Raw genomic sequence first — 25060 nt, forward strand, 5'->3', positions numbered from 1 at the left:
AGTTTTGCCATCTGTTTCTGCTGGCACTCAGCTCTGAATTAAGTGCTGGGCACATAGTAAGACTTATCAGAGCTATAAATCCAAAGGCATCGCCCCCAGGATATCTGCTGGGTTTGGTGCTAGAATCTTCTGTCACCATTTTCCTTGCCTGCCTCAGGAGCAGTCAATTGCAAAGCCTGTTTGCAGGTTCCAGGGTGAAGCTGCACCGGGCTCGGCTGTCCGTGACCCCCTTCCTCTTCCAGCCAGGTCCAGGGCCGCGCTCCCGGCCTCTGCTTGGGTGCCTCAACCCCCAGTCTCCACGTCTAATTGCCTATCCACCGTGGGCTCCGCTGGGGCCGGGCTCAGCTCGGGCCGGGCTCAGCTCTCTTGAGCTGCTGAGACATCTTTGGGTGCAAAGTCAGCTATAAGTGAGCTAGAGAAATGCAGTGCCTGCCTTCAGGGAGCTTCAAGTGGTGACAGGGAAGAGAGGAAAGAGGCTTGGGGAGGGCAGGTGTTGATCAGTCATGTAAATTAATGTATCAGTATGACAAGAGATCAGTGGGACATGAGATCCCATCCTATGGGAACGAGACAAAGAAGACGTGGGCCCAGGCTTCCCTGAGGAAGTGATGTTTGCGCTGAGACCTAAAGGCTGAGCAGGCGAGCTGGGTGAGGAGGGGTGACGAGGAGGTGACGGCATTCTAGGCAGAGCAGGAGAGTCTGCAAAAGCTGTGAGGTGGCAGGTGGCCCTGCCGGCGTGGCTGGGACAAGAGAAGGAAAGGCAGTAAAGCGCTGTGTTCACACTTTCTCCTGAGAGCACTGGGAAGCCGGCGGAGAGTGTTGAGCAGAATGTGGTGTGACCCGCGTTTTCTCAGGGGGACTCTTGCTGCTGTGTCCAGAGAGTACTGGAGGGACCAGCAACGGGCACGTGGCAGGCAGTAAGCGTGGTTGCCGTAGACCAGGGAAGAAGTAAAGCTGGTGACAGTGGCAATGGAAAGAAGTGGATTGATTTGAGCGATAACCAGGGACTGAAATCGACAGGACACGGTGACAGACTCAGTGTGGGGATGAGGGAAAGGAAGGGGTCATTGTCGAAGACCAGGTTTCTGTTTTGTAAAGCTGGATGCTCCAGGCGCCTCCGGAGATGGGACGGACAGGAAGAGGGCCAGGTGTGGTTGAGAAGTTATGAATTCAGTTCGGGACACGACGGGTTTGGCACACTGGTTGGGGGCTCTCGCTCTGGGCTGGAGACAGGAGTTTGTGAGTCAGCGACAAATTGGTGGTAGGGATGAGATGGCTCAAGACTCCTTGAGACAGAGCTCAGTAAGAAGGGAGGACCTGGGACGGATCCCGAGGCTCTCCCACGTGTCGCTGCTGCATGGACTAGGAGAGAGAAAAAGAATACCTGCAGAGGTAGCAGGAAACCGTGAGCTGGCTGTGTCTTGAATCCAGAGGAAGAAAGTGTTTCAAGAAGAAAATGAATGGTCGGCTGTGTTGAGTGCTCTTGGAAGATTAAGTCCACTAACGCGTCTTCCCAGCGGCGGGAGGGCCCTGGGAGAACGGCCTTGTCTTCCTCTTCCTTCTGCAGGGCACCTTCTTATTGTCCTCCGGAGCCCACGGCCACTGGGGCTGCAGGCAGGTGGACCCGGAGGGGGTCAGCAAGTACCTTGAGCCTGGCCACAGGAAAATGGCCTGGGAATTTCTCACCTGCAGGATGCATTAGAGCAGGGGAGCCAATGATGGAGAGTCTGGAGCAAGAATCACAACTCCAGGGGCCCTGAGAAGAGCCTGACTCACAGATCTGAGGTGCTGGCCTTGAGGGCAGATGCCTGAGGAGATGGGAGGAAACCTGGCAGGGGGACGAATGCCTTAGCTTAGAGGACCTGAAAAAAAATACCACTATAGTGGGATATTTAAACTCCCACTGAAAGTTCTGAATTTCAGATATAATAGCCAAAGCATAGTTATTTAAGGACTTAGAAGGGCCAAGTAACATTGTAATTAATTAAAATGATAAATTATTAATTTAAAAAAATGAATGGTTTTTTAAATTGTGGTTAAGAACACATGACAGGAGATCCACCTTAACAAATGTTTCCGTGTGCAATGCAGTCTCGCTAACTGGTAGGCAACACGTTTTGTACAGCAGACTCCAGAACGTATTCGTCTCGCATGACTAAACTTTATAATATTTTAATTTACAAACTTTATTTAAAAGCTGCTATGTATCATAAGAAATTGCCAAAAAAAAAAGCAACATGAACCAGAGAAAGTAGGGAAAAGGAAAAGCTAAATAAAGATAAATGCTGAAGGGACTTCCCTGGTGGTCCAGTGGGTAAGACTCTGCGCTCCCAATGCAGGGGGATGGGGTTCGATCCCTGGTCAGGGAACTAAGATCCTACATGCATGCCGCAACTAAGAGTTCTCATGACACAACTAAAGATCTAGCAAGCTGCAACTAAGGAGCCTGTGAGCCACAACTAAGGAGCCCGCGAGCCACAACTAAGGAGCCCGAGAGCTGCAACTAAGACCCAGTGCAACCAAATAAATAAATAAATAAATAAATATTTTTAAGAAGATAAATGCTGAAATTAAAAAAAATAGAAAGGAGAAAGAATTTTATTTTTCCAAATTCAAGAAGGCAATGAGAAGACTATAGTATAGGAACTGTGTATAAAATATAGTGTATCGTATATAGTATATAGTATACTATATGTACAATATAGGAGTATAGGCAGTCTGAAGAATTCCACTGGGTTCTCAGCTGTGTCATTATAGACGAGCACGGTCCAGTGGAAATTTCTGCAGTGATGGAAATACTTTATAATCTGTTCCTTCAATATGGTAGCAAGTAGGCTCTTGTGGCTATTGAGCATCTGAAATGTGGCTAGTGTGGCCAAGGAACTGAATATTTAGTTATATTTAGTTTTATTAAATTTAAGTTTAAGTGTATGTAGCCAGATGTGGCTACCATATTGGACAGCACCATCCGTCTCTTGAAAGGGCTGGGCCTTCTCTCTTTGGCCGGGTCCAAACTGGCTCTCCTCAGTGCCCTGGGCCTCCAGAGAGGGTGCTTGGCTTTAGGATCTAGAGATCCAGCTTCAGGCCCAATTCTGCCCCCTCTCAGCCCAGGGCCCAGTGTCCAGTCCTGTGGCTTACACACTACACTGGTGCTGTGGGCTCTGAGAAGCTGTAGGGCTCTCCACCAATGATGATGTCTGAGGACAGGCAGACAGTGCCTCAAGGAGGAAGTTGGGAAAACAGGAGCAGGGAGCAGTGGGAAGCAGAAGGGCACCAGGGCCTTTGCTCAGACCCGCCTATAGTGGCATCTGCAGACCAGGCTGCTTCCTGCCAGGGGTGGATCCTCAACTTCCCTGGGCATCTGTGCCAGGCCCTGGGCAAGGCTCAGAACACCTGGCCTTGCATTGAGTTCTCTGGGACCTGCTCTCCTAAACCCACAAGGAATTGTGGAGTCTCTCTTCCCACGTCCTGAGAGCTTTGTCCTCACCAAGCCAAACTGCTGCTTTTACCCTGGAGAAGGAGGATGAGGAATAGGGATGGGATGAGGGTGGAGGTTGGAGCGGATTTCTCCCTGTGCCCATTTTCCCTCTTACACAGTTGCTTATAACCTTGGGCAAATGGCTGAGTATCTCTGATTCTCAATTTCTTCACTTGTAAATGAGAGTAGTACCTACCCTTATTACTCCCACACAGGACAGCTGTGAGGACACACTGTCACCATTCATTCCTTCATTTAACCGGCACTATATACCACAGAGCTCTTCAGCGAGAGGATGCACTAAATGTAAAGCAGAGAGAATCAGAAAGGCCCGTGCCAGAAGGTGACCACAGGGTGCTGCAAGGAAGACTTCCTGGAAGAGGTGGTGCTTGAGCTAGGAGTCAGCTAGACAGAAGAAGAGATCAGCATAGTTCAGGCTGAAGAAGGAGCCTGTGGAAAGATGCAGAGGCATGATATACTGGGTTGTCCTCATTTGTAGGTCTGGGGTGAAGGGTGGGTGGCAGGAATGTGGAGAAGCTGGGGTAGAGGTGGGCCTCCCTAGGGAGGCCTGTGCTGGATGGAGGAGTGTGAGCTCCATCTGCCATGGGATGGGAGCAGCTAACGACTCAGGGGCAGGGCCACGAGTGGTGACATGATCAGAAGTGCCTTTTAGAAAGATGCTCTGCTTGAAATAAATGGAGAATGGATTGTAGTGGGACAAGGCTGCAGGCAGGGAGACCACTGGGGAGGCTGGTGACCTAACCCAGGGACCCTGGGGATGGAGAAAAGGAGAAGGATTCCACAAGGTGTTGAGGAGATAGACCGGACACAGAGGGTATGGGAGAGGGAGGTTAGACCGGACACAGAGGGTATGGGAGAGGGAGGTTAGACCGGACACAGAGGGTATGGGAGAGGGAGGTTAGACCGGACACAGAGGGTATGGGAGAGGGAGGTTAGCCCAGTGTTCTGGATTAATTGGTGGTGTTACCCATCACTGACACATGGGACGTGGGACCCGGTTTGGAGGAGGCACTGTGGGAAAACGCAAGGAATTTCTTTTGACACCAGTTGAATGCAAGGCGAGGATGATCCGGATGGAGATGCCAGGACCATCCAGGTTGGGATACGTTGTCCAGAGCTTGGCATGTGTTTCAGCAGCGCTGATTTGGGGGACATTGATTGAAGCTGGGGGTGGGGTGTGGGCAGTGGGGTGGTCGGGGGAGGGGTGACTAGCACGAGGGATGGGGGGCTGAACGGGCACGTGAGGAAGAGGATGCCAGAAGCGCTGTGTGTGAGGGAGGGGCAGCCAGAGTAACAGACGACAGGCAGATGCAAGCCACCCCCCAGCGAGGCTCCAGGCGTGGTGTCCCCACCAGGTCCTTCAGGATGCGACCGGTGTGGAAGTCACACCGCAGTGGGGAGGAGAGATCGAGGGTGGGGAAGAGGAGCCGTGGCGTCTCCACCAGCCACCCTCTGCTGGAAGCTTCTGCCCCAGGCCTTCACATGGCTGCTTCCTTCTCTTCATTCAGGTCTCAACACAGGTGTCCCCCCTCAGAGGAGCCTCCTGTGACCATACTATCCCCTCGCCCTGTTTCTTGACTTCACAGCCCTCACGACCGTTTGACACCATCTTGTCCATTTGATAATGTCCTTGTTGTGGCCCGTCTGCCTCTAACCGGGGAAGGCTCCAGAAAGCAGGACATTTTGTCTGTTTTGTTCACTTCCTTCTCCCCAGTGCCCGGGCAGCATTCCTGAGCTGCTCTGTAGCTGTTGGTTGGATGGGTGAACGGGACAATGTTGTCTTTCACGGGCCATATGGCAAAGGGCTTTGTGAGCCATCCCTTGCCCTTCCCTGGTCCAGCGCCCCCTTCCTCCCCCCCAATTCAGGCTCCAGTGGCAGCCGCACCCACTCCCGCCTGTCCCTGCTCACCCAGGAGCTGGCCGCGCTCCCTTCGTTCTTTCGTTGGGCTGGACCTGAAAGTAGCTGCGCTGGCCTTGACTGTGGGCCACACACTTGGCACTGCTCTTTAGTCCGATTAGTCAGCACAGTGCCTGACAGGGAGCACGCCCTCTGCCCCAGGAAGGGCAGTTGCATGGAGATCTTCTGCCCTCTCCCAGTGAACGGGCACCCGTGGAGTATCTGGCAGCTGTTCTCAGAGTTATTCACTTGGGGTTCTTACCTGGATTCTAAGTGAAAATGTGCACCTGTGTGTTAGTCTGGGACAAGGTTCTCTAGGAATTATAGTAATGCTACAGGGAGAGCCCTGCACTCAGTTGCCAAAATGCTGTGTTTCTTTGTTTGAAATCAGATACCTCAGTCCCACCTGCAAGACTCTGTAGGGCTTGACAAGCTCAAGCATAAATCCAGTCTAATCAAGGATTTGGGAATTCCTGCATTGTGTTTGTAGCCTGAAATTCTCTCTTCCTGTGACAAAGATAATAACAGTATCTGCCTTTTACTGAACACCTAGTATGTGATTGTGCCATATTAACACTTCCTCTTGCCTCATTTAATCCTGATAAGGACCTAATGGGGTAATTATCATCCTCACACATAACTGGAAATCTGAGATAGAAATGCAAAAAGTCACAGAGGATGGAAACTCGCTTGTGGACTCAGATTTCAAACTCAGGTCTGTTTAATGCCAAAGCCTCCAAGTTTTCCATGACCATAACTGCTTCTTACTAAATAAGTATTTACCTTCCAAGCTGGATTTGACTTGGGCAATTGTGATACAGGCTCCTGAGCAGTTTGGCGGAAGGAGAAAATGTGCTGGGAAAAAAGAGGAGAGTGAGTGAGGGCAAGCCAGACAAGCTGAGAGGGGGGCAGAGGGAGAATCTTCCAGGCAGAGAGAATGTCCTGAGCAAAGAGCAGAGACGAAGGAGCAAGGTGGGGAGGAGGGTCTGACAGACGCTCAGCCTTTGCAAAGGGAGAATATGGAAGGAAGAGGCTTGCGAAGATTTTGCATTGGGGAAAAAGATCACCCTGGTGAAGGATGCAGAATGGATTAGAGGAGAACAAGACAGAAGGGGGAGACGAGTTTGCCAGTAGTCAGAAAGACGGGATTACTGGCTCCAGTGGGTATATTAGTGGGGCAATACTAGCTGCTGTGACAAACCCCGACATCTTGGTAGCGAAACAAAATAGACGTTTATTTCTACTTTATAGACCAGTCCAACGTGGTGTCCCTGGTCTTCATGGGGCTTTCCTTACTGTCGTCATCAGCTCAGGCTGCTGTAACAAAATACCATAGACTGGATGGCTTCAACAACAGACACTTATTTCGCACAGTTCTAGAGGCTGAGAAGTCCGAGATCAAGGTGCCGGCAGATTCGGTTCCTGGTTTGCAGACGATCACCTTCTCACTGTGTACTCATATGGCCTTTCCTGGGTATGAGGGCGTGGAGAGAGAGCTCTCCTGTTTCTTCCTGTTTTCATAATCCCATCACGAGAGCGCCACCCTCATGACCTCACCTGAACCCAATTACCGCCAAAGGCCCTGCTTCCAAATACCATCACACTGAGGGTTAGGGCTTCAACATATAAATTTTGGAGAGACACAAACATTCAGCCCATTACCACTTCCTTTGGTGACTCAGGCCCAGGCTCCGGGCACATAGTGGCTCCTCCTCACAGAGCCAGGAGGAAAAGCCCCTTTCCTACAAGGCCCAGCCCAGCAGAGTCACGTGCCACTTCTGCCCCTGTGAGCCTGTCATGTGGTCACACCTGGACACCAGGGGTCCTGCGACATGTGCACCTGATGGGACAGCTACTTCACTCCTCACTATGAGGGGGAAACATGAATTCTTCTCGACAGTGAGCTGCCTTGGCTTCAAGATGAACGGCCATCCTTGAGAGAGAGAAATTATAGGCTTTGATGATGGATTGGGACTGATGGTGAGGCAGAGGGGAGGCAGGTGTCAAAAGGGTGGGAATGAAACTGTTGGCTGGCCCCAAGCCCCCATTCTCCAGACAGCACAGCGCATGGTGAGCTCCCACACCCCCAAATTCTCTTTTTCCAATCAGCTCACATTAGATGTATAGACTTGCATTCTTTCCTTATGTAAAACCATTCAGGAGAATATACTGCCTTATGTAGTTCTTTAACATTGGTAATAACTAATATTCAGGGCTTAATACATAAAAGCCATATGTGGATTATCCCAATTAATGCTGAGGAAGAAGCAGGCACTTTTATTAACCCCATTTGCAGCTGTGAAGATAGAAGTATGGACAAAAACACTAACCCCCCAAAATATCTACACCCCCATGTTCATCGAGGCATTATTTACAATAACCAAGATATGGAGACAGCCTAAGTGCCCATCACTGGATGAACGGATAAAGAAAATGTGGTACATATACAATGCAATACTACTCAGCCATAAAAAAATGATGTCTTGCCATTTGCAGCAACATGGATGGACCTTGAGGGTATTTTGCTGAGTGAAGTAAGTCAGACAGAGGAAGACAGATATGGTATGCTTACACTCATATGTGGAATATAAAAAACTCATAAGCAAACAAGCAAACAAAAACAAAGTAAATGAACAAGCCAAACCAAAGCAAAACAAACATGTAGATACAGAGAACACAGTTGTGGTTACCAGAGGGAAAGGGGCGTGTGGGAGAGAAAAATGGGTAAAGGAGGTCAACTGTATGGTGAGGGACGGAAACTTAAATTTTTGGTGTTAAGTACACTGTAGTGTATGCAGAGATAGAAATATAATGTTATAAATCAGTGTTACCCGAATAAAACAATTAGGACACACTCACACATACATGCACACACGCACAAAGATGGAGGTACACAGAAAGGAAATAAGTTGTCTAGGGTCGAAGACCTGGGAAGACCAGATGGGATGTGAGCCCAGGTGGACTGTTTCTAGAGTCTGTGCTCCCAACCAATACGGAATCCTCTGTTTGTGAATTTTGGTTACTTTAATTTTGACAAACGAGGAGATTGAAACCTGGGAGAAAGAGAACTGAGTGTCTAGGTGTCTCCTCCCGTGAGTGGTTCTAGTTTTATGGAATCAGTCCTTTCCTGCGTCCCCCCACCCACCCCTGCCTCAGCTCTTAGAGTCGGAGGGACAGCCTGACAGGTCACGGAGCCTGACGGGTGCCCTGTGTGAACCCCACTCTCTCCCCGCCCAGCACCCCGCTGCCCAGTCTGAGGGAGGCCCCCGTCTGGCATCCTGGAGGTCGTTCCGCTCTTGCTTCACCCCTCCCTCTTCTCTCTCCTTAGAGACGCAGAGAATCTTCTGAAGGCTCTGGAGGACAGATACACTGCACTGATGTGGAACTTATTTATGATCGTCTTTGTTCTGATCTCGTCAAATAGTGTTCGGGCTTAGAGGAGGAAAAGGACTCTCTCCCCAGACTTGTCACTTGTGTAGATCAGAATTTTATTCGGCTGCAAGTAGCGGACCTAAAAAACAGTGACTTAATAAGATGTTATTTGTATGTCCTGTAAGAGATGGTGCGGGGCAGTCCAGTAGCTCCCCGGTTGTCATCAGTGTTGTGGGATCTTCTGACTTTCTTGCTTTGCTATCCTTGGCTAGGCTTCATTCTCAAGGTCAGTTCAGTCCAGTGGCAGCTGGTTCCAAATCCTCCTGCTGGTCAGCAGAGGAGCCTGGCCTGTGGGATGAAGGCTCACTCTACCAAGGCCACCTGCTCCGACAAAGCTACCCTGTGCTGGGGGAGACCCCTACTCTTGCCTCTGAACACTCACTGTGCGAACTCCAGGCACCTAGGGAGGTGCTCAGAATGCCGGCTTCTTTCCTGCCTTTCTTCCTGGCTCCTGGCCGCTTTCCCGACTGGCATTCTGGGTCCGTACTTGTTTTGTGCTCCCACCCCTGGCCTGTCTACTGACCCTAGCTCCGCTCCTGCTGTCCCCGCCTTGCAGCCCGGAGCCCGGCACGGCGACCCTGGTGCCTTCTGCTGCCCCTCAGCCCCTTCGAAGAGTGAATCGGGTGGGGGTCATGCGTGTGGCCCCTGGAGCCCCAGCTCACCTGGATTTTCATCGTGCCTTGATGTCCTAGCTCAGTGTCCCCGTGTCTCACTTACCTCATCTGTAAAATGGGGAGGCTGATAACAGCGCCTCCAACAGGCTTCTGGAAAGGATTGAGTGAGTTAAGGCATCAAGCTGGTGTTGCCCAGAAGCTTCCCCGGGCACGTGGCCAGGCTATTCCCTGGCACCATTTAGCATCAGACACATCTGGGGCTCTGAGTTTTAGTTTTCCAGGGACCTCTGATCTCTAAGGGCTGGAGATGGTGACGCAGTGATGGGTGTGGGGGGCGGGAGGGAGCGGGGCGTCGTGACTCTGCAATGCTGCAAGAATCTGAGAAGGGCTGAAATACAGCTGGCTTGTCCAGATCCAGAAGGATGCTTTCTTTTCCTCTGAGGATAGAGCAAGCAGAAAGTCAAGGACACGGGGAGTCTGGTGGGGAGCCAAGTAGGAGAGGGTCAGGATTACAGACCTAGAGGAGCAGAAGAGGCTGGGCCAGGGGAAGGAAGAAGGGCTTGGAAGGAAGGGGGAGGCCATGGAGGTCCTGGGGGCTGGACTGCCACCCCTTCTTGGGCTTGTTCTCTTGGGTTCCTGGGGACATTGGCAGGCTGACCCTGGGGTACCTGCCTGCCTCGCCCTGGACCACTGATTCATCCAGGAAGGTTCTTTTTCCATCTCCCAGTACTGGGCTTGTAGGGAGGGAAAGAGTCAGGAGCTCCTGCTCTGTCTGCCCCGTCAGCATCTCAGAGTGGGGCCATCGGCTCCTATGAGGCACCCGAGGAACCAGGCGTGCAACCCACACGTGTCTGGGAAACCCTTTCTTCCAGACAGCGCGTTTCGAGGAAGGGCGCATGGTGATGGGGCCGGGGCTGGGAGGCATTTTAGAGGGATGAATCAGTGGTAGAGCCTGGAATTCCTGATGGAACAGAATGAAAACACAGCAGACACTGTCAGACAGGATACAATTCAACATCCCAACAATTCTTTTAGCACTCAGATTAAATGGAGCCCTTCCAAACAGAACAGCCATGGGTGGGATAATACCGTCCAGTAGCCGAACGCACGGATGCTGGTCCTGACCTCCCATCCCCGGCATGGGAGGAGTCGTGGTGGCGATGCTGTTTTCCAGAAACGTGGCATCTGATCTGGGCACAGCCATTCCTCAGGCTTCTGTGTGGCGACAGTCTTTGGCAAAAGCCCCTCGGTGTGACCCTGGCGTGTTCCTTGGTCCACATTCATGTGAAGGATCCCGGCGGGGGTGAATGATGCTTTGGGGGTTTTCCTCCTTTTTCTCGCTGAGCACTGGGTTAAGGAGCAGGGAATGCAGGCCGGATTGCTGGAGGCTCCAAGGTGAGTCCAGACCTGGGACACTTTCTAGAGTCATGTCGTCCCCAAACTGCCCCCCGCCAGGACACGTGTGGTACAGCATCAGCCTGAGCCCTCCTCCCCCAGCTGCGCCTGCTCGATAAGCTTGTGGGGAGAGGAAGTGACACCCTGGAAGTGTGGATTCCCAGAGAGCCAGCTGGGCGTCCTCCCCGTTCGCTCCCACATAAGAAAGCATCGAGGAATGTGAGAGTGACATTTTAGGGCTGACATGGAATCTGCGTTCACGTCGAAGAAAAGGAAACCCTCTGCAAGCCCGGTCACTTGAGGCACTGGGACCACAATTAGTGACACAGTACTTGCAGCGTCCCCCATGATTGGTCCCGACTGCCTGTGTGCAGGGGACAGGTGGGCTAGAGGACCTGGCCACGCTGTCTGAATGAGAGACACGGTCATTCTGGGTGAAGCTCCCCGAACTCTGGCTCCTTAGGTGGGTGGGGCAGGGGGTGTCCCCATGTCACGGGTACCTGCCTCCATGGAGTTTCCCATGATGCAGACGGAACAAGGTGGGGTTCTGACTTTGCATATGGAACCACCATGAAGGATGGAGATAGCTGGAGGCCTGTTGGAGAGAGAGAGAGAGAAAGAGAGACAGCGGGGGGTGGCGGGGGAAGGAGGGAAAGAGAGAAAGGTTGTCATGGTGACAGAGGGATAGGATGGGCTCAGGGGCAGAAGGCCAAGGAAAGCTTCCCCTCGTTATCAGATGCTCTCCGCTGGGCCTCAGACCTAGGGCAGCGTGGCTTTCTTGCAGGCACCCTCCTGGTCTGTCACCTAAGGGCCTCTGGATGCTGCAGGAAACCCCAGATTTGGGGAGCACTTAACCTCACGGGTGCTCTCTGCGTGGGGGGCCCCTGGAAACTCCCACAGACCCAGGAGGCCCCTCGATGAAGCCGCACCAAGGCACCTGGGGAAGCAGGGGGAGGCAGGCCGAGAGAGGGGCTCAGGTGACCATTCAGGAGGTTAGGGAGCTTGCTATGCTGTTTCCTAACTGTATCCCGCTCCCCTCCCGCCCCAGCTCTGCACACACCATTCTCGCCTAGAGTGCCTTCCTTTCCCCTCTTCGCCAGCTCTCCTCTTCCCTTTGGTTCTGTGTGGATGGCACAGCCTCCAGCACGCCCTCTATCCTCTCCCAAGGCTGGGGCAGATGTCCCCTCCGCGTTCCTGCCCCTATCCTCGTTTCCCCAGAAAGTACTCATCCTGGGGTGTTCTGGCCGCCTGGTGCTCTGGCTGTCTCTCACTTTATAAAGAAGATGAGCCCAGGGACCATCTGTCTTGCTCTCGCCCCGGGGCCTGGCCCAGAGCAGGGCCCTCACTGAAGGTTTGCATGTTGGTGAGTGGGGGCAGGGAGAGCAGAAGTTGGGATTTTCTAAAGAAAATTCCATCGCTGGAAACCTACAGACACTCAGATGTGGAATTTGAGCTTCTTGGTTTTGATTCTCGATGGGGGAGAAGGAGAGAAAAATCTTACAGCATCCCTCTGCAGCCACTCTCCACCTGGCTGTGCTAGAGTCATGGGGTAGAGGCAGGGGTGGGGGAAAGAGGGAGTTAGGGCAACACGCGCTTGTCCTTGGCTAAGTGTCAAGTTCAGAGGGAAGAGTAGTCACGGAGAAGGAGTTAGAAGGTCAAGGGGAGTCTGTGACACCCCCTAGCGCACCCCACTGCCTCTGGTGTAAATTCTATACAACTAAGGGTTAAATTTCTTCACTGGCTGACTCCCAGGGCCATTTCTAGGGGAAATGTGCCTTCCTGGAAAGTCTTTCCCCGGCCACTTTTCACTGCTCACTCTTTGGAATGTTTAATACTCGTGATTTGTCCGATCTCTTGAAATGCAAGCCAGCATCTTGCCCACAGAGAGAGCTGGGGCGGGCAGACCCAATGGTCAGAACTTCCCTTCCCTCTGCGAAGGACCTCCGTTGGTCAGTTTGGGTTCCGGAAGGAAGCAAATGCAGAATCCAGTTCAGGCACTCAGATATGTAAACAGGAGGTTCTTCTCGGGGCATAGCCCACCTCAAGGAATTTCCCAACATGCACAGCACTTGGCAGAGAGCGTTAGATGAGTGACACCTGGATGCACAGGCTGGGATGAGGGCCATGAAAGGCGGTGGTCGCGGCCAGGATCTGAGGGAACATCAGTGATAACAGAGAGACTAAATGAGATCATCCAGTGGTACCTCCCAGCTGCTCGGAGGGCGCAGCCCCGAGCTCGCTCTTTCCCACGGGGCCCAGAAGAGGGTTTGCCTGCATCAGTTTCATGGAAGACTCCACCTCTCGAGGGGCCGGGGATGTTGGATGTTGGTCATCACATCTTCTGCTGGTCGAGGTGGCAGGGTGGTGGGGAGGGCAGAGGGCGAGACCATCATCAGCGATTCAGGAAGAAGGACTTGAGGCTCTGGAAGAAAACTGACTTCTGTCTCTGCTTCTGTTTCTTTTTGATGATGGGCACCCACACCAGCCCGCACACCAGCATCATGAGTCCCAGAGACAGGAAGGCAGGCCCTATCATCTTAAGGACCTTGAGGCTCTTGTCACCCAGGTTCAGGGTGTAGGCCAAGCAGGTGATGACCACACCGAAGAGGAGGATGGCACCGCCCACGGACATGATGACGATGGGCTTGCGGTAGATTTCCCAGTTACTCCGGGGGTTGGTGGTCCAGACAGACTCACTTCTGGAGCTGATGCACAGGGAGCTGGCGGTCTGGCTGGGCAGCAGGTCCTTGGATTCTGGAGACTTCTCGTTGACCTCCAGGGCCTTGGGGAGAGCCTCCATGGTCACGGCTCCCGGGACTGGGCACCTGGTGCCAGCAACGGTTAGAAGCAAGGACGAGGCCAGAGGAACCCTCGCGCAGCCTTCCTGTTCTCCGCTTCTGTCTCCAGCCCGGCTCTCAGTGGAGGGCAGTACAGGGTTTTTGTGCTGAAGCTAAAAGAAAAGCAGATGAGGTCCACATAAATAAGAAGCCACTCAAGGTGGTATTTTTTTTTTCCTTGTGAGAGATAAATATTATATCACTCTAATCAACCACTCTTATTATTTAAATCAGGGAACAGTGGTGGCCTTTTAAAAAACAGGCAAAAGCTACAATTTATGAAATGGCATCTTATTTTCAGACTCAGCCGCTTTCTTGCTGTGCGATCTTGCGTGAGTTACGGCCTTGGTCCTTGGCTTCCCCTCCAGTCCCTCCTCCCGGGACCCCAGGTTCTTCCTCTTCTTTCCGGTCTGGCCACCTCAGGCCCCACTCAAACAGCATTTACTAATATCCCTCTTTGGGGAGCGGGATGGGAGGGATTTCCTTCCACAGCAGCAAGTTTCCTGGGAAGGTGCGCTACTCACCCCCGTCACAGTGGGTTCCACCTCCCCGCCCCAGACGGGGTGAGAGGTGGGAGGGGGTTGCATTCAGAAATCAGGGTATCAGGATAAAGGAGATGGTGTGTGAAGCTGGTGCCTCCCAAGCCCAGCACTCTGGAACCTGCTGCTTCCCCTCTATCAAGACACCTCTAAACGTGGAAGGGTCCTTTAGTGAGCGCACTCTCCTTCCACACTTCCCGCAATGCTCAGTTCCAAGTAATTTCCTCAACTCCCCCCCCACCTCACCCCTCACAGCAGCTCAGGCCTGGACCACCGGGCCAGCGCTCCCACTTGGCCGAACAAGACCCCTTCCCTGCATCCCAGGGGGAATAGGAATTGTAGAATCACCACGCCTGCAGAACGTGGATATTTACGTTCGTGTGTGCTCCTCTGGAGAGAGGATGTCGGGATCTCTGCTTCTGAAGGCTTTGGCAAATACGACGACGGGCTTTTATCAGTACGGGCTCACAGGTGTCTGCTGCTGCCCTGTGGATCCCAAGGAGTATTTGCGTAAGTGACGTCATCACTTTTAAAGTGATCTCTCCTTTTCCCCTGCGGGCTCGGTGGGGAGAGGAGGGCTTACAAGGCGTGTGGTGAAATCCTAGCCGGGGAGCTGGCATTGGTTACCGCAACCTGGTTTCTCCTGTGGGGTTTTGACGTCTTTGGTAGGATGGTCTCTCCAGGTGGCCCTTTCCCCCACTTGGCAGCAAATCCCGGGGCAGAAGCGCCTGCTGCCTTCACATGTTCGGGGTGTTGTGATGGAGGAGTATTCATGGGAAGGCACGAGGCTCAGCTGTGCCCGGGGATCACCGGGCTGGGTGGGGAAGGACCAGCCCCCGGGAGAGCTGCCCCTGGGGTGCGAGGCAGCCACGGCGGATGCAGGGAGGATGGCTTACCGGGTGCTGAGTGAGAGGTCCGGCCAGCTGCGCCTTGCTGGCCGCACCTCGCGCACGCTCTTTGGCCCTGCCAGGAGGTCGCTTGTTTGTTCCCCTCTTAGGAGGGCAGGGGCTGAGGCCCAGTGAGATTTAGGATTGTGGCCCAAGCCTCCCCCCAGCTTCATAGGTGGCTGTGTTGGGATCCAGGCCAAGGTCTTTGGACTCGAAGCTCATTGTACTAGACCGAACTGGTCAGGATGATCCCTGAGGGTCCTTCCACTATGACAGGGCCTGAGTTTTTCACTTTAGGGCTCCATCCTGCAGTAGAGAAACCTCTCACTGAGTAAGGACTGACAGAGATAATTAATTGTTTAGGGATTCACTCTGCAACGGAGAAATAACACTGATGTTAAGTTTTTCATAATGGTACATTTATTTATTTTAAGAACTATTTTTACTCCGAGATTATGTCCTTCCTTCTTTTATTTTGGCATTGGAATATTCATTTTATGAAATGACTGTGAGGGAAGATGATCATTGGTTTTGTTGGTATCTGTACTGGCCAAGATGAGAAGTCAGTCATCCTATGTAGATGTCTATCTACTTTATCTATCATGTATCTATCTATCTATCTATCTATCTATGTAACTTGTCATACCTCACGAAATCCCAAAGAATAGGAACCTTTCATTTAGTGGACTTACTTAGGAAGAGGGCGGGTCCTTGGGATAGTGAATGGTCGGGGGGTTCATCTTCTGGGCAGTGACTGAAGGAGAGCACTTCTCCTCCCTTGAACAAGGCTGAGCTCCGTGTCTTCTCCCCCCAGCCCCGCCCCTACCAGGCAGGAGGTGGCGGCAGCTCTAAACACAAGGGGCAGGCGGGGTTGGCTGTGGAGTGAACGCCGTGCTGGGTTCCTTCACGGTTGCAGCACGTCACTGAGCTTACTTGCAGGGTCTGGTGTGACAGAAAGATCCAGGTCTTTGACACCAGAGGGACCGCTGTCTGAACCCACCTGAGACTCACTAGTCACATATATAGAATAAGGGTAACGGCATATCTGCCTCATAGGGCAGCGGCGACTGTCAGATTTCACAAGACCCCACTTCATTGTGTGATATGTTACAGGAGTTTAAGAAATGGCCCTGGTTGCTATTATTATTGCAATAGTTATTTTCTTTCTCGGTCCCTGTTTTCTCATCTGTACAATAAAGAAGTTAGGCTGAGGGACTTCTAAAACTATTTTGGATAAGTCCATAGGCGGTGAATCAAACTCAAATTCTGAGAACCCAGGTTTCCCGAAAATCACCATCTCAGGGGCAGTACGAGTTTTATAACATTTTATTAAAGTCCTAAAAGATCCGATTTCTTTTTCTGATACCAGGGTTTCTCAACAGTGGCACTATTGACATTTGGGAGCCAATAATTTTTTGCTGCAGGGGCTGTTCTGAGCATTGTGGGATATTTAATAATATCCCTGGCCTCTACCCACTAGATGCCAGTAGCAAACCCCTCCAGTCATGATAGTCAAAAATGTCTCTAGAGCTTGCCAAGTGTCTCCTGGGGGCAGAATCAATCTGGTGGAGAACCTCTGCTCCCTGGCGCTCTTCCATCCCTCCTAATTTGCAGACTGCCTCAGGGCCTCTGCTGGTTTATACGCCTCCTCTACCCAGCAGCCCCCCTCCACCGGCACTCAGCAGGTGCTCAAAGGACGTGGCCCTGATGCTGCAGTTCTGTGGGGTGGGGAGCACGCAACCCCTGGGGAGCTGGTTCAGCGAGAAGAAGCACGCTTCCAGGTCCTCAGTTCCTGCGGATTTGGTTTGTCTGTCTCAGAGGATCCCTCACTTCCCGCAGTGGGTGGACTTGTCCACTCAGATCCTCAGAAGGTAACCTTCTTTGGAATAAGAGTCTTTGCCGCTGTAATTAAGGGAAGGATCTCCAGGTGAGCTCATCCTCAAACAGACAAGTCCAAGAACCTGCGTCCTTGTAGAGAAAGGAGAGGAACTGTGACACACAGAGGGGAGGCCACGTGCAGATGGAGGCCGATGGTGAAGTGATGCCCCCTACAGGACAAGGGCGCACGGCGGGAGAGAGGATGGGACGGACTCTCCTCAGAGCCTCTGGAAGGAGCAACTCAGAGGACACCTTGATTTTTTCCCTTGTGAGAGAACAGACTCCCATTGTTTTCAGTGGCTACGTTTGTGGTACTTTGTTATGGAAACCCTAAAAAAGGCACACACTCACTGTCAGTTAATGTCCCCACACCTCAGAGGTGGCCGAGGACCGAGGGCCCGAGGGGCTGAGCTGAGAAGAGCCAGTGGAAGGCCCAGGGCTCGGGCCTCCTGGACTAAATGCAGATTTGCCTGTCGGCTCAGCCCTCAGGGCAGCAACTTGAGAAGGGAGATTGGGTCCTTCTCCCCACGGAGGCGGCGTCTGGGGTGTCAGGAAGCAGAGGTAGTGGGTAGAGACGTATTTGTAGCACAGAACTAGGGACAGACAGGCCACAGGCTGCCGCAGTGAGGGAGCACTGGTCTGGGACTACACAGCACGAGGAGGAAAGAATGAACCCCACGCCTGTCCACGCAGGACCCCAAACATGACACTGAGCAAGAGAGGCCAGACACCTCTTCCATTTACAGAAGGTTCAAAAACATGTAAGACCATCTATGCCATTAGAGGTTAGGACAGTGGTTACCTTCAGTGGGGGTGGTGGCTGGAAGGGGGACGTGATGGAGACCTTCGGGGTGCCATCGATCTGGCTACAGCCAATTACGTGGGTGTGTACTATTTGAGCTGTATACCATGATATGACTGCTAAAGAAAAATTTAAAATGTAACCAAATGCAATATGTTCATTATTTGGATTCTGACTAGAAGAAACCAGTTGTACATTTCGGGATAATTTTAGGGAAGTTTGAATTTGGATTGGATATTAGATGACGCTAAGGATTTAACATTTGTATTCAGTATGACGACGATATTGTGGACACAGAAGAAAACGTCTTTATAGATATGGAGATAGATCTTGAAACCAGGTACAGAGATGAATGGTCATGATGCCGTGATTCACATGAAAGCACCGAACTCCAGCTCAAATACGGCAAAATGTTAAAGGTTCTAAAATCCGGGTGACGGATATATGGAAGTTCATTATATCAATGATCTCTACTTTTATGTATGTTTGCAAATGTTTGTAATAAATGAGACACTGAATATACAGATGGACGATGACCAGACATGTATAAGAACAGAACTCTGACCCACACCCTGCAGCAACCAGCCCAAGAAGCCACCCCATTATCTACAGTAACTGGCGCAGGAAGCCAGACAACAATCTGTAAGTAAGACTCTCAGGAAGTCAGACCACCTTCCCTAGTAACCAGCCCCACAGGCCAAACAGTAACTGAGGACAACTGATTTTTGACAAATACACCAAAACAGTTCCATGGGGAAAAGAAAGTCATTTCAACAGATGGTGCTGGAATAACTGAATATTTATATGGAAAAAAATGAAACTTGTCTTCACCTCATACCACCAACAAAAAATGAATTCGAGATGGATCATGGACATAACCTGAACATAAAAGCTAAAACCATAAAGTTTTAGGACAAAATATAGGAGAATATCTTTGTGACCTGGAGGTTGGCAAAATTTCTGAGGACAGAGAAGGCAATAAGCGAGGAAGAAAAAGAAAATCAATAAATTAGATTTCATCATAATTTAAAACTCCTGCCTCATTAAAAGCTACTGGGAAGAAAATGAATAGGCAAGCTATGGGCTGGGAGAAAATTTTAGCAAAATGCATATTTGTCAAAAGATTTGCATCTGAAATACATGTGATTAATAACAACACAAACAGCCCAATTTTAAAAATGGGCAAATGATTTGGACAGACCCTTTACAAAGGAAGACAAATAGATGAAGAAGAAACCCATGAAAAAGGGCTTGAGATTGACATTCGACAGGAAATACAAATTAAAACCACAAGGAGATACAACCACACACTCACTAGAATGGCTAAAATTTAAACATCTCACAATACAAGTGTTGGTGAGAGTGGGGAACAACTGGAGCTCTTGTGTACTGCTGGTAGGAATGTAATATGGTACAGCCACTTTGGAACAAGGTCCAGTAGTTTCTTACAAAGTGAAACATACACCTTCCCTTTGAACCAGCAATTCCACTCCTAGATATTTCTTTGTCCAAGATAAATGAAAACCTATGTCCACCAAAGGCTTGTTTAACAATATTCATAGCAGGTTTGTTCATAATAGCCCAAACCACAAAACAACCCAATGTCCATAAATAGGAGAAAAGGTGAACACATCTTGTATATTCACACAATGGAATACTGCTAAACAATAAAAAGGAACAAACTTCTGATACACAGCATGGATGAGTCTTATGGACATGATGGGTGAAAGAAGTCAGATATAAATGAGTACATATAGTGTATGTTTCCATTTATATGACATTCTAGAACCTTCTAGGAACTAAGCTAAGGTGACACATTTCAAAACAGTGGTTGTAGGGGTGAGGAGGAACTAACTGGGACCTTCTGGGGTCGATGGAAATGTTCTGTCTCTTGATATTGGTGTGGGTTACAGGGGGGACCCATTTGTCAATATAGTACACTAAGATTTGTGCATTGTGATGTGTGTAAATTATACCCTGCAAAAAGGAACTGTAAAAATTGTAATAATAATAATAAAGGGGGTCAGGCTGGGGAGCAGGTGAAAGTATAGTTAAACCAAGAATAGCAGAATGTTGATAATGGTTGAAGTCATATGACGGAACTTGGGGATCCAGAGTAGAGGTGAGGGCAGGAAACACATTACCCCAGAAAAGGAAAGTAGGGGTGTGGGCAGGGGCAGAGTGACCCCAGAATAGGGCAGAGATGTTAAAGGGAAATCTGTGAGGTGAGAGAGTCACCTGGCCCTTATGGGAAACACCATGTGCTGATTCTGAGGAAGAGGAGATCCTGAAAGAAAGAGAGGTGCTTCTTTGAGAAATTGGGATTTGGGGACAGAAGATGGAGATGGAGGAAGATGTGGAGAAGGAGGTGGAGATGGAGATGGATATGAGAGATGGAGGTGGAGATGAAGATGAGAGGTAGAGAGGGAGATGAAGATGGAGGTGGAGATGGAGATGAAGATGGAGGTGGAGATGGAGATGAAGATGGAGGTGGAGATGGAGATGGAGGGAGAGAGAGAGAGAGAGGAGAGAGGAGAAAGAGAGAACAAGAATTTCACCATTTTCACCTTGTCTCTGGAAAGATACCATCCCTTGAAGGAAAACAGACTTTCAGGGAGCCAGGAGGCCCTGGGCAGAGCAAAGACTGGGTTTGGTTGGCCAAACAAGTGTATACAGAAGGGACCGTCTCTTGATCTTGTTAGAGCTGGTCTCCTTATCTGTCGTGTGTTTGTAATTGGCCAGGTATTCGAAAACCCTGTCTGCAGATATCCACTGAGCGTTTGCCCCTTGACCTTGTGTTCCCCAGGTTGCTACACAGCACTCGGCTCACAGCTCTCCCCAACACTGCAGCAGACACGCTCCGAGCAGCCCCCGTGTCTGCCCTCTGCTAGACGCGGAGCTACAGACACAACTAAGAAGACGACGTCCCTCTCCAAAGAGGAGCTCCAGGCGTCCCCATTTCCCAGCTCAGTGGTGTCTCTGACAAACAAGGTAAAGTGATATCTCAAATGAGAGGGGAGAGAACAGCAGGAACTTTCTGGCTGTTTCTCACGCACTCATATATTCATCCGCCAACAGCTGGTTGGGTGGGGTGTGTGGACCATGAAAGCTGGCAAGCAACAGTGAGTGTCCAGGAGAATAAGGAGCAAACACTTTTCCCTCCGGTAGATTCTCGAGTGTCTGAAATGTTCCACTTAATGGGGCAGCAGTTGCAGGGCTGGGCCTGGGGCTTCCTCAGCTACCTATGCGCTCCAGCAGGTAGCTCAGCGCCTGGCTGGGGCTTAGGACTTGCCAAACATTTGTGAAATGATTCAATAAATAGGGGAGCTGCGGCAGGGAGGTTCGGCACGGCAGCGTCAAGTCGCCATTGCTGTTCCTCCCCATCCAGCTGTCATGTATGCCCTTTGTTCTTAGAGCGGGGGTGGTCAGACAGCACTGGCTAATGAGGCGGCAGGAGAGGCAGCTGTGAGGAGCAGGGCGCCCCTCTGACCTGTTCCCCGTCCCCTTCCCCTCCCTCCCTGGTCTCTGACGGATGCACACCTCACCAAGCCTGGTTGCCCTCCACTGGCTGGCCTTCCTGAAGTCTTCACGGTTCCCCCAAACAGCTTCTCCAAAGGAGAAGCAGCGCACAGTGCGTTAGGGGAGGGCCGACGCTTTTCATACAGCGACAATAACTGTCATTTCTCGGATTCTTATTATGGGCTGGGAACCAGGCTGAGTGCTTTATCTGCATTGTGTCCTTTAACCCTCCTGACAAGTCACTGAGGGTGGGACAGTTGGTACCTCATTTTGCAGGTGAGGAAACAGGATCAGAGAGGTTAAATGACTTGCCCAAAGTTACTCAGCAGGTGAGTAGTGAACCAGGTTAGGAAGGGGACTTTTGGAGCCTGTCTGGCTCCAGAGCCTGGGTTCGAGTCTATCCTGCTCCCCTTTGGGACAGTTTTGAGGTTTTGGTTTTTTTTTTTTAAACTGGAGGAACAGTGAATGGAGAGCATATTTGAAATGGGGGCACTGGCCATGAACAGAATTGCAGGGGTGGCTGCTTTGGGAGAGGGGTTAGGCCAGCACTGATGGGTGGAGCTGCTGAGGATGTGGGGGCTGAAGCCGGGGGCCTTGAGCTGCAGCCAGCAGAGCAGCAAGAGGCCTGTGACATAGGCCACAAAGCCACTACCACCATCATCCCAATGGAGCACAAAATGCCTGGTACCTGCCACCTTCTTCACCTGGAGCATCTCTTTTAATAGCTCTACTACGATGGTACTCTTATTATCATTCCCATTTTACAGATGAGGAAATTGAGGCTCAGAGCCGCCTGACCCCAAATCCTGGTCTTTATACTGCACTCTGCTTGCTCAAGGGTGGAGCCTGCCCTTCCCCTTCACTTAATACCGTCAATATTAATAGGTTGCCAGATTTAGCCAATAAAATGACAAGATGCCCAGTTAAATTTGCATTTCAGATAAGCAACAAATGGTTTTTCTTATAAGACTTCCAAATATTGCCCAGGACATCCTTATACCAAAATGTATTTGTTGTTTATGAGAAATTCAAAGGTAACTGGCATCCTTGTAATGTATCTGGCAACCCTGATATCATAAGAGGCCCCACTGTGCTTGGGTCTGGAGTTATCTGCCCCTTCCCAAGCTTCTCCCCCCTGATAGGAGCTGGACTATTCTGGGAATTGCAAGGACCGAAAGCAGGGGAGAGCGGGCACATGTCTCACAGCCAGGAGGTGGGCCCAGAGGGAAGGGTCATCTGGTGGGAGAAAAGGGGCAGGTTGCGAAACACAAGTGATAGAGATAACACGATTCCTGAGAAAGACCCCAAGCATGGGTTTGTATTTGGAATTCCTGAGATGTGGAAGGTCTTGCTCTCTCCCCACTGGAGTCCCCACAATGCCTCACCCAGCTGTCACTGCGAGTGGCTGCCCTCCCCCCAACAAGACATTCGGTTGGTGACCCCATCCCTCTGGTAAGGTGAGTGGTGCCTAGTGCCTGAGCTGGTAAAGCAGAGGCCAGGGTGTTTCTGAATCTTCTGCTGCTGTCACCAGGGCCCCTGTCTGTCACCTGCCCACAGTGCTTCTAGGAAGGGAAGTTCTCCAAAGGTCACGCTCCACCTAGACAGTGCCACTCACCTTGCTCTTCACGTCACGCAGCCGGCGCCCAGGCCCTGCCCGGTTACGAGGTGGAAAAATAGCCAGGTGATAACGTCTGCTTTCACCTGGGCGTATGGTCCCCGTGGCACACGTCTGCCCTACCTGTTTTGTCCATGTTTACAGGCACCAGCCTCGTTTCCCCTTTCCGACATGGAGCCTGCCCCAGCCCGCATGCTGCGACTTGTTTTCCTGGCACCTGCCCTGGTTGCCTGCCACACCTGCAGCTGGGAGGGATGGACCCGCAGATGCTGAGGTCTGATGTGGGATGCCCAGGAGGACGGTCTGGGTGTGAGGTCCCGCCCATGCACTCCGGGATCTGAGGGTGGCCTTGCACCTCGATGTCTGGCTTTTTCGTTCCTGCCTCTGTCGAGGTTTGGGAGAGTGGTCCCTGCCCAGCCCTTTCCGCCAATGGCTGTGAAGGGTGAAGCCCAAATGCTGTCCGGCAGGGCGGAAGCAGCCACCTGCACACAGCTTCCCCTCCTCCAGGTGCAGAGCCGGGACAAACCCTCCTCCCTGCCACAGTTCTCCCAGGGCAGCCCCTCCAGCCAGCTGGCGGCTGGCTCACCCCCTGCCCTTCCAGGGCACAGCCCCCTCCCCTTTGCCAGCCGTGCACAGCTGCCTCCTAACTCCAGTTCACAGACCCAACACACACTCTAAAGCAAAGTTAAAAGCAGCTCGTTCCTCTGGGGAAATGGAAGGAAGGGCAGAGGGACAGGTCCCCTCCTTACTTACTGTCCTCGACGTCCCTGGGGAAGATGGGGGACCTGGGGCTCGCACACAGCGTGCACCAGGAGGAAGCCGGCAATGAGCTTCTGCTCAAGTTCTCATCGCAGCCTGAGGAAGCCTCCCTGGCCCCATCCAGGAGCCGCTGTGCAGCGAATCCCCGCCGCGGAACCGGCTCCAGCGGGGATGATGAGCTCACAGGATGTGGGCTAATGGGTTAACCCTTGGCGGGCCGCTGGCAGAGGTACTTGCAATAGGGCTTTAGCTCAGCTCTGCTCAGCCTCTATTAGATGAATCTTGTGAAAAATTAATGAAGTTTCTCTGCAGTCTGTCTTCAAGTTTCGGGGAGATGTGCATGAGGCTGGTGTCTGGGCCAGGGCTGCTGCTCCTGAGCCAGGCTCAGAAATCGGGAGACCTGGAGTTCCGGGGATGGTGGAGTGTGTGACGGTGATGCCGGTGGTGACAGGTTGCCAAAGAGTGGATTACCCAGGGTCTACACTAGCTCTGTCCAGTGCAGGCCTTGGCGATGAGACCTGGGAGCCCTGTTTGTTCTGGATGTTGGAGAAAGCATGTGTAGACTTATTTAACATCCTCGGTTCCAAGATGGCAGGGATACCTCTGGGAAATTCCCAAGGCCTATGGGTGGGCGCCTTGTGTGACAAAATACCAGGAACTCACAGACAAAGGTCAGATGAGCACACAGGGTCCTACCCCACCCCAGGCCCAGACGTCCCTGAACTGGGGGCAAAGTAGCTTGTTCATCCTTGCTTCTCCCGGCTTTCCTGACTGTGCCCCTGTATTTTTCATGTTGCTGATCATGGTGATAAGAAGCGAGTGAGAATCATCACTGCAGTGGTGGGGCAGGGTTTCCATCTCTATTAACAGTCATCACATTGTGCTTTTGGAAGCTGGGTGTGAGCTGTTGAGTTGCCCAGTCTCAAGATGTGGGTCTGTACCCTGAAGCCAACAAGATTGCCTAAAATCCTGAAAGCCAGGCTCACCCGCCATTCTTAACACCAGCTCAAGGATGAGAAGCCTTGCTTCTGGCTGGTTGGGGGCTCCGGGGTGAAGGGGGGTCCCTGCTATGGTAACGGTACATGGGGGGCCTGTAGGGGAGGCTATGTGTCCTGTAGGGGAGGCTCTCCCAGGAGTGACCCCAGCAAGCGAAGACCAAGACAGGAGTGGGAATCTTCCATCCCTGGTAGCTTGTGAAATGAACATGATGTTTCCAGCCTGGGAAGGCTCTGCAGAGGTTGATGCGTGATAAAGGGCTAGAGAAGCAGAGGGCCGGGAGGGCCAGCCATCACCGAGCTGCTGGAGGGGGTCGAGCTGAGGGGGCTTTTCCTCTGGCTTCCTGGGGAAGCTAAGCCTTCTCTGCTCAGGGGATGAGTGTCCAGGGGAG

The 25060-nt window shown here is 51.6% G+C and overlaps 2 protein-coding genes across 5 annotated transcripts in view; one reads left to right on the forward strand and one right to left on the reverse strand.

The window, feature by feature from the left end:
• Positions 1–25060, forward strand: part of ADPRM (ADP-ribose/CDP-alcohol diphosphatase, manganese dependent) — a 386060-nt gene that overhangs the window by 97928 nt on the left and 263072 nt on the right. Inside the window, exon 5 of the mRNA XM_082441418.1 lies at positions 20587–20771. Coding sequence (XP_082297544.1) covers positions 20587–20771 — 185 coding nt within the window. The remainder of the gene's footprint in view (positions 1–20586; positions 20772–25060) is intronic.
• On the reverse strand, positions 4741–24762 carry PIRT (phosphoinositide interacting regulator of transient receptor potential channels). Of its 4 annotated transcripts, none has more exons than XM_082441494.1 (4): positions 23668–24762; positions 23038–23159; positions 12135–13787; positions 4741–9977 (listed from the first exon to the last, which is right to left on the reverse strand). In XM_082441494.1, the coding sequence occupies exon 3, from the start codon at positions 13635–13637 to the stop codon at positions 13230–13232; it is 408 nt and encodes a 135-aa protein (XP_082297620.1). In that variant the 5' UTR covers positions 13638–13787; positions 23038–23159; positions 23668–24762; the 3' UTR covers positions 4741–9977; positions 12135–13229. The 4 variants fall into 4 exon arrangements, with proteins under 4 accessions (XP_082297620.1, XP_082297621.1, XP_082297619.1 ...); XM_082441495.1 differs by having other exon boundaries at positions 22915–23159; XM_082441493.1 differs by lacking the exon at positions 23038–23159.

Source organism: Balaenoptera physalus (genome assembly GCF_965194825.1).
Source record: "Balaenoptera physalus genome assembly, chromosome: 20".
NCBI lineage: Eukaryota > Metazoa > Chordata > Mammalia > Artiodactyla > Balaenopteridae > Balaenoptera > Balaenoptera physalus.

What these genes read in the sequence shown, in the direction of transcription:
- PIRT (XM_082441493.1), bottom strand. Translation starts at nt 13,637, where the DNA reads ATGGAGGCTCTCCCCAAGGCCCTGGAGGTCAACGAGAAGTCTCCAGAA.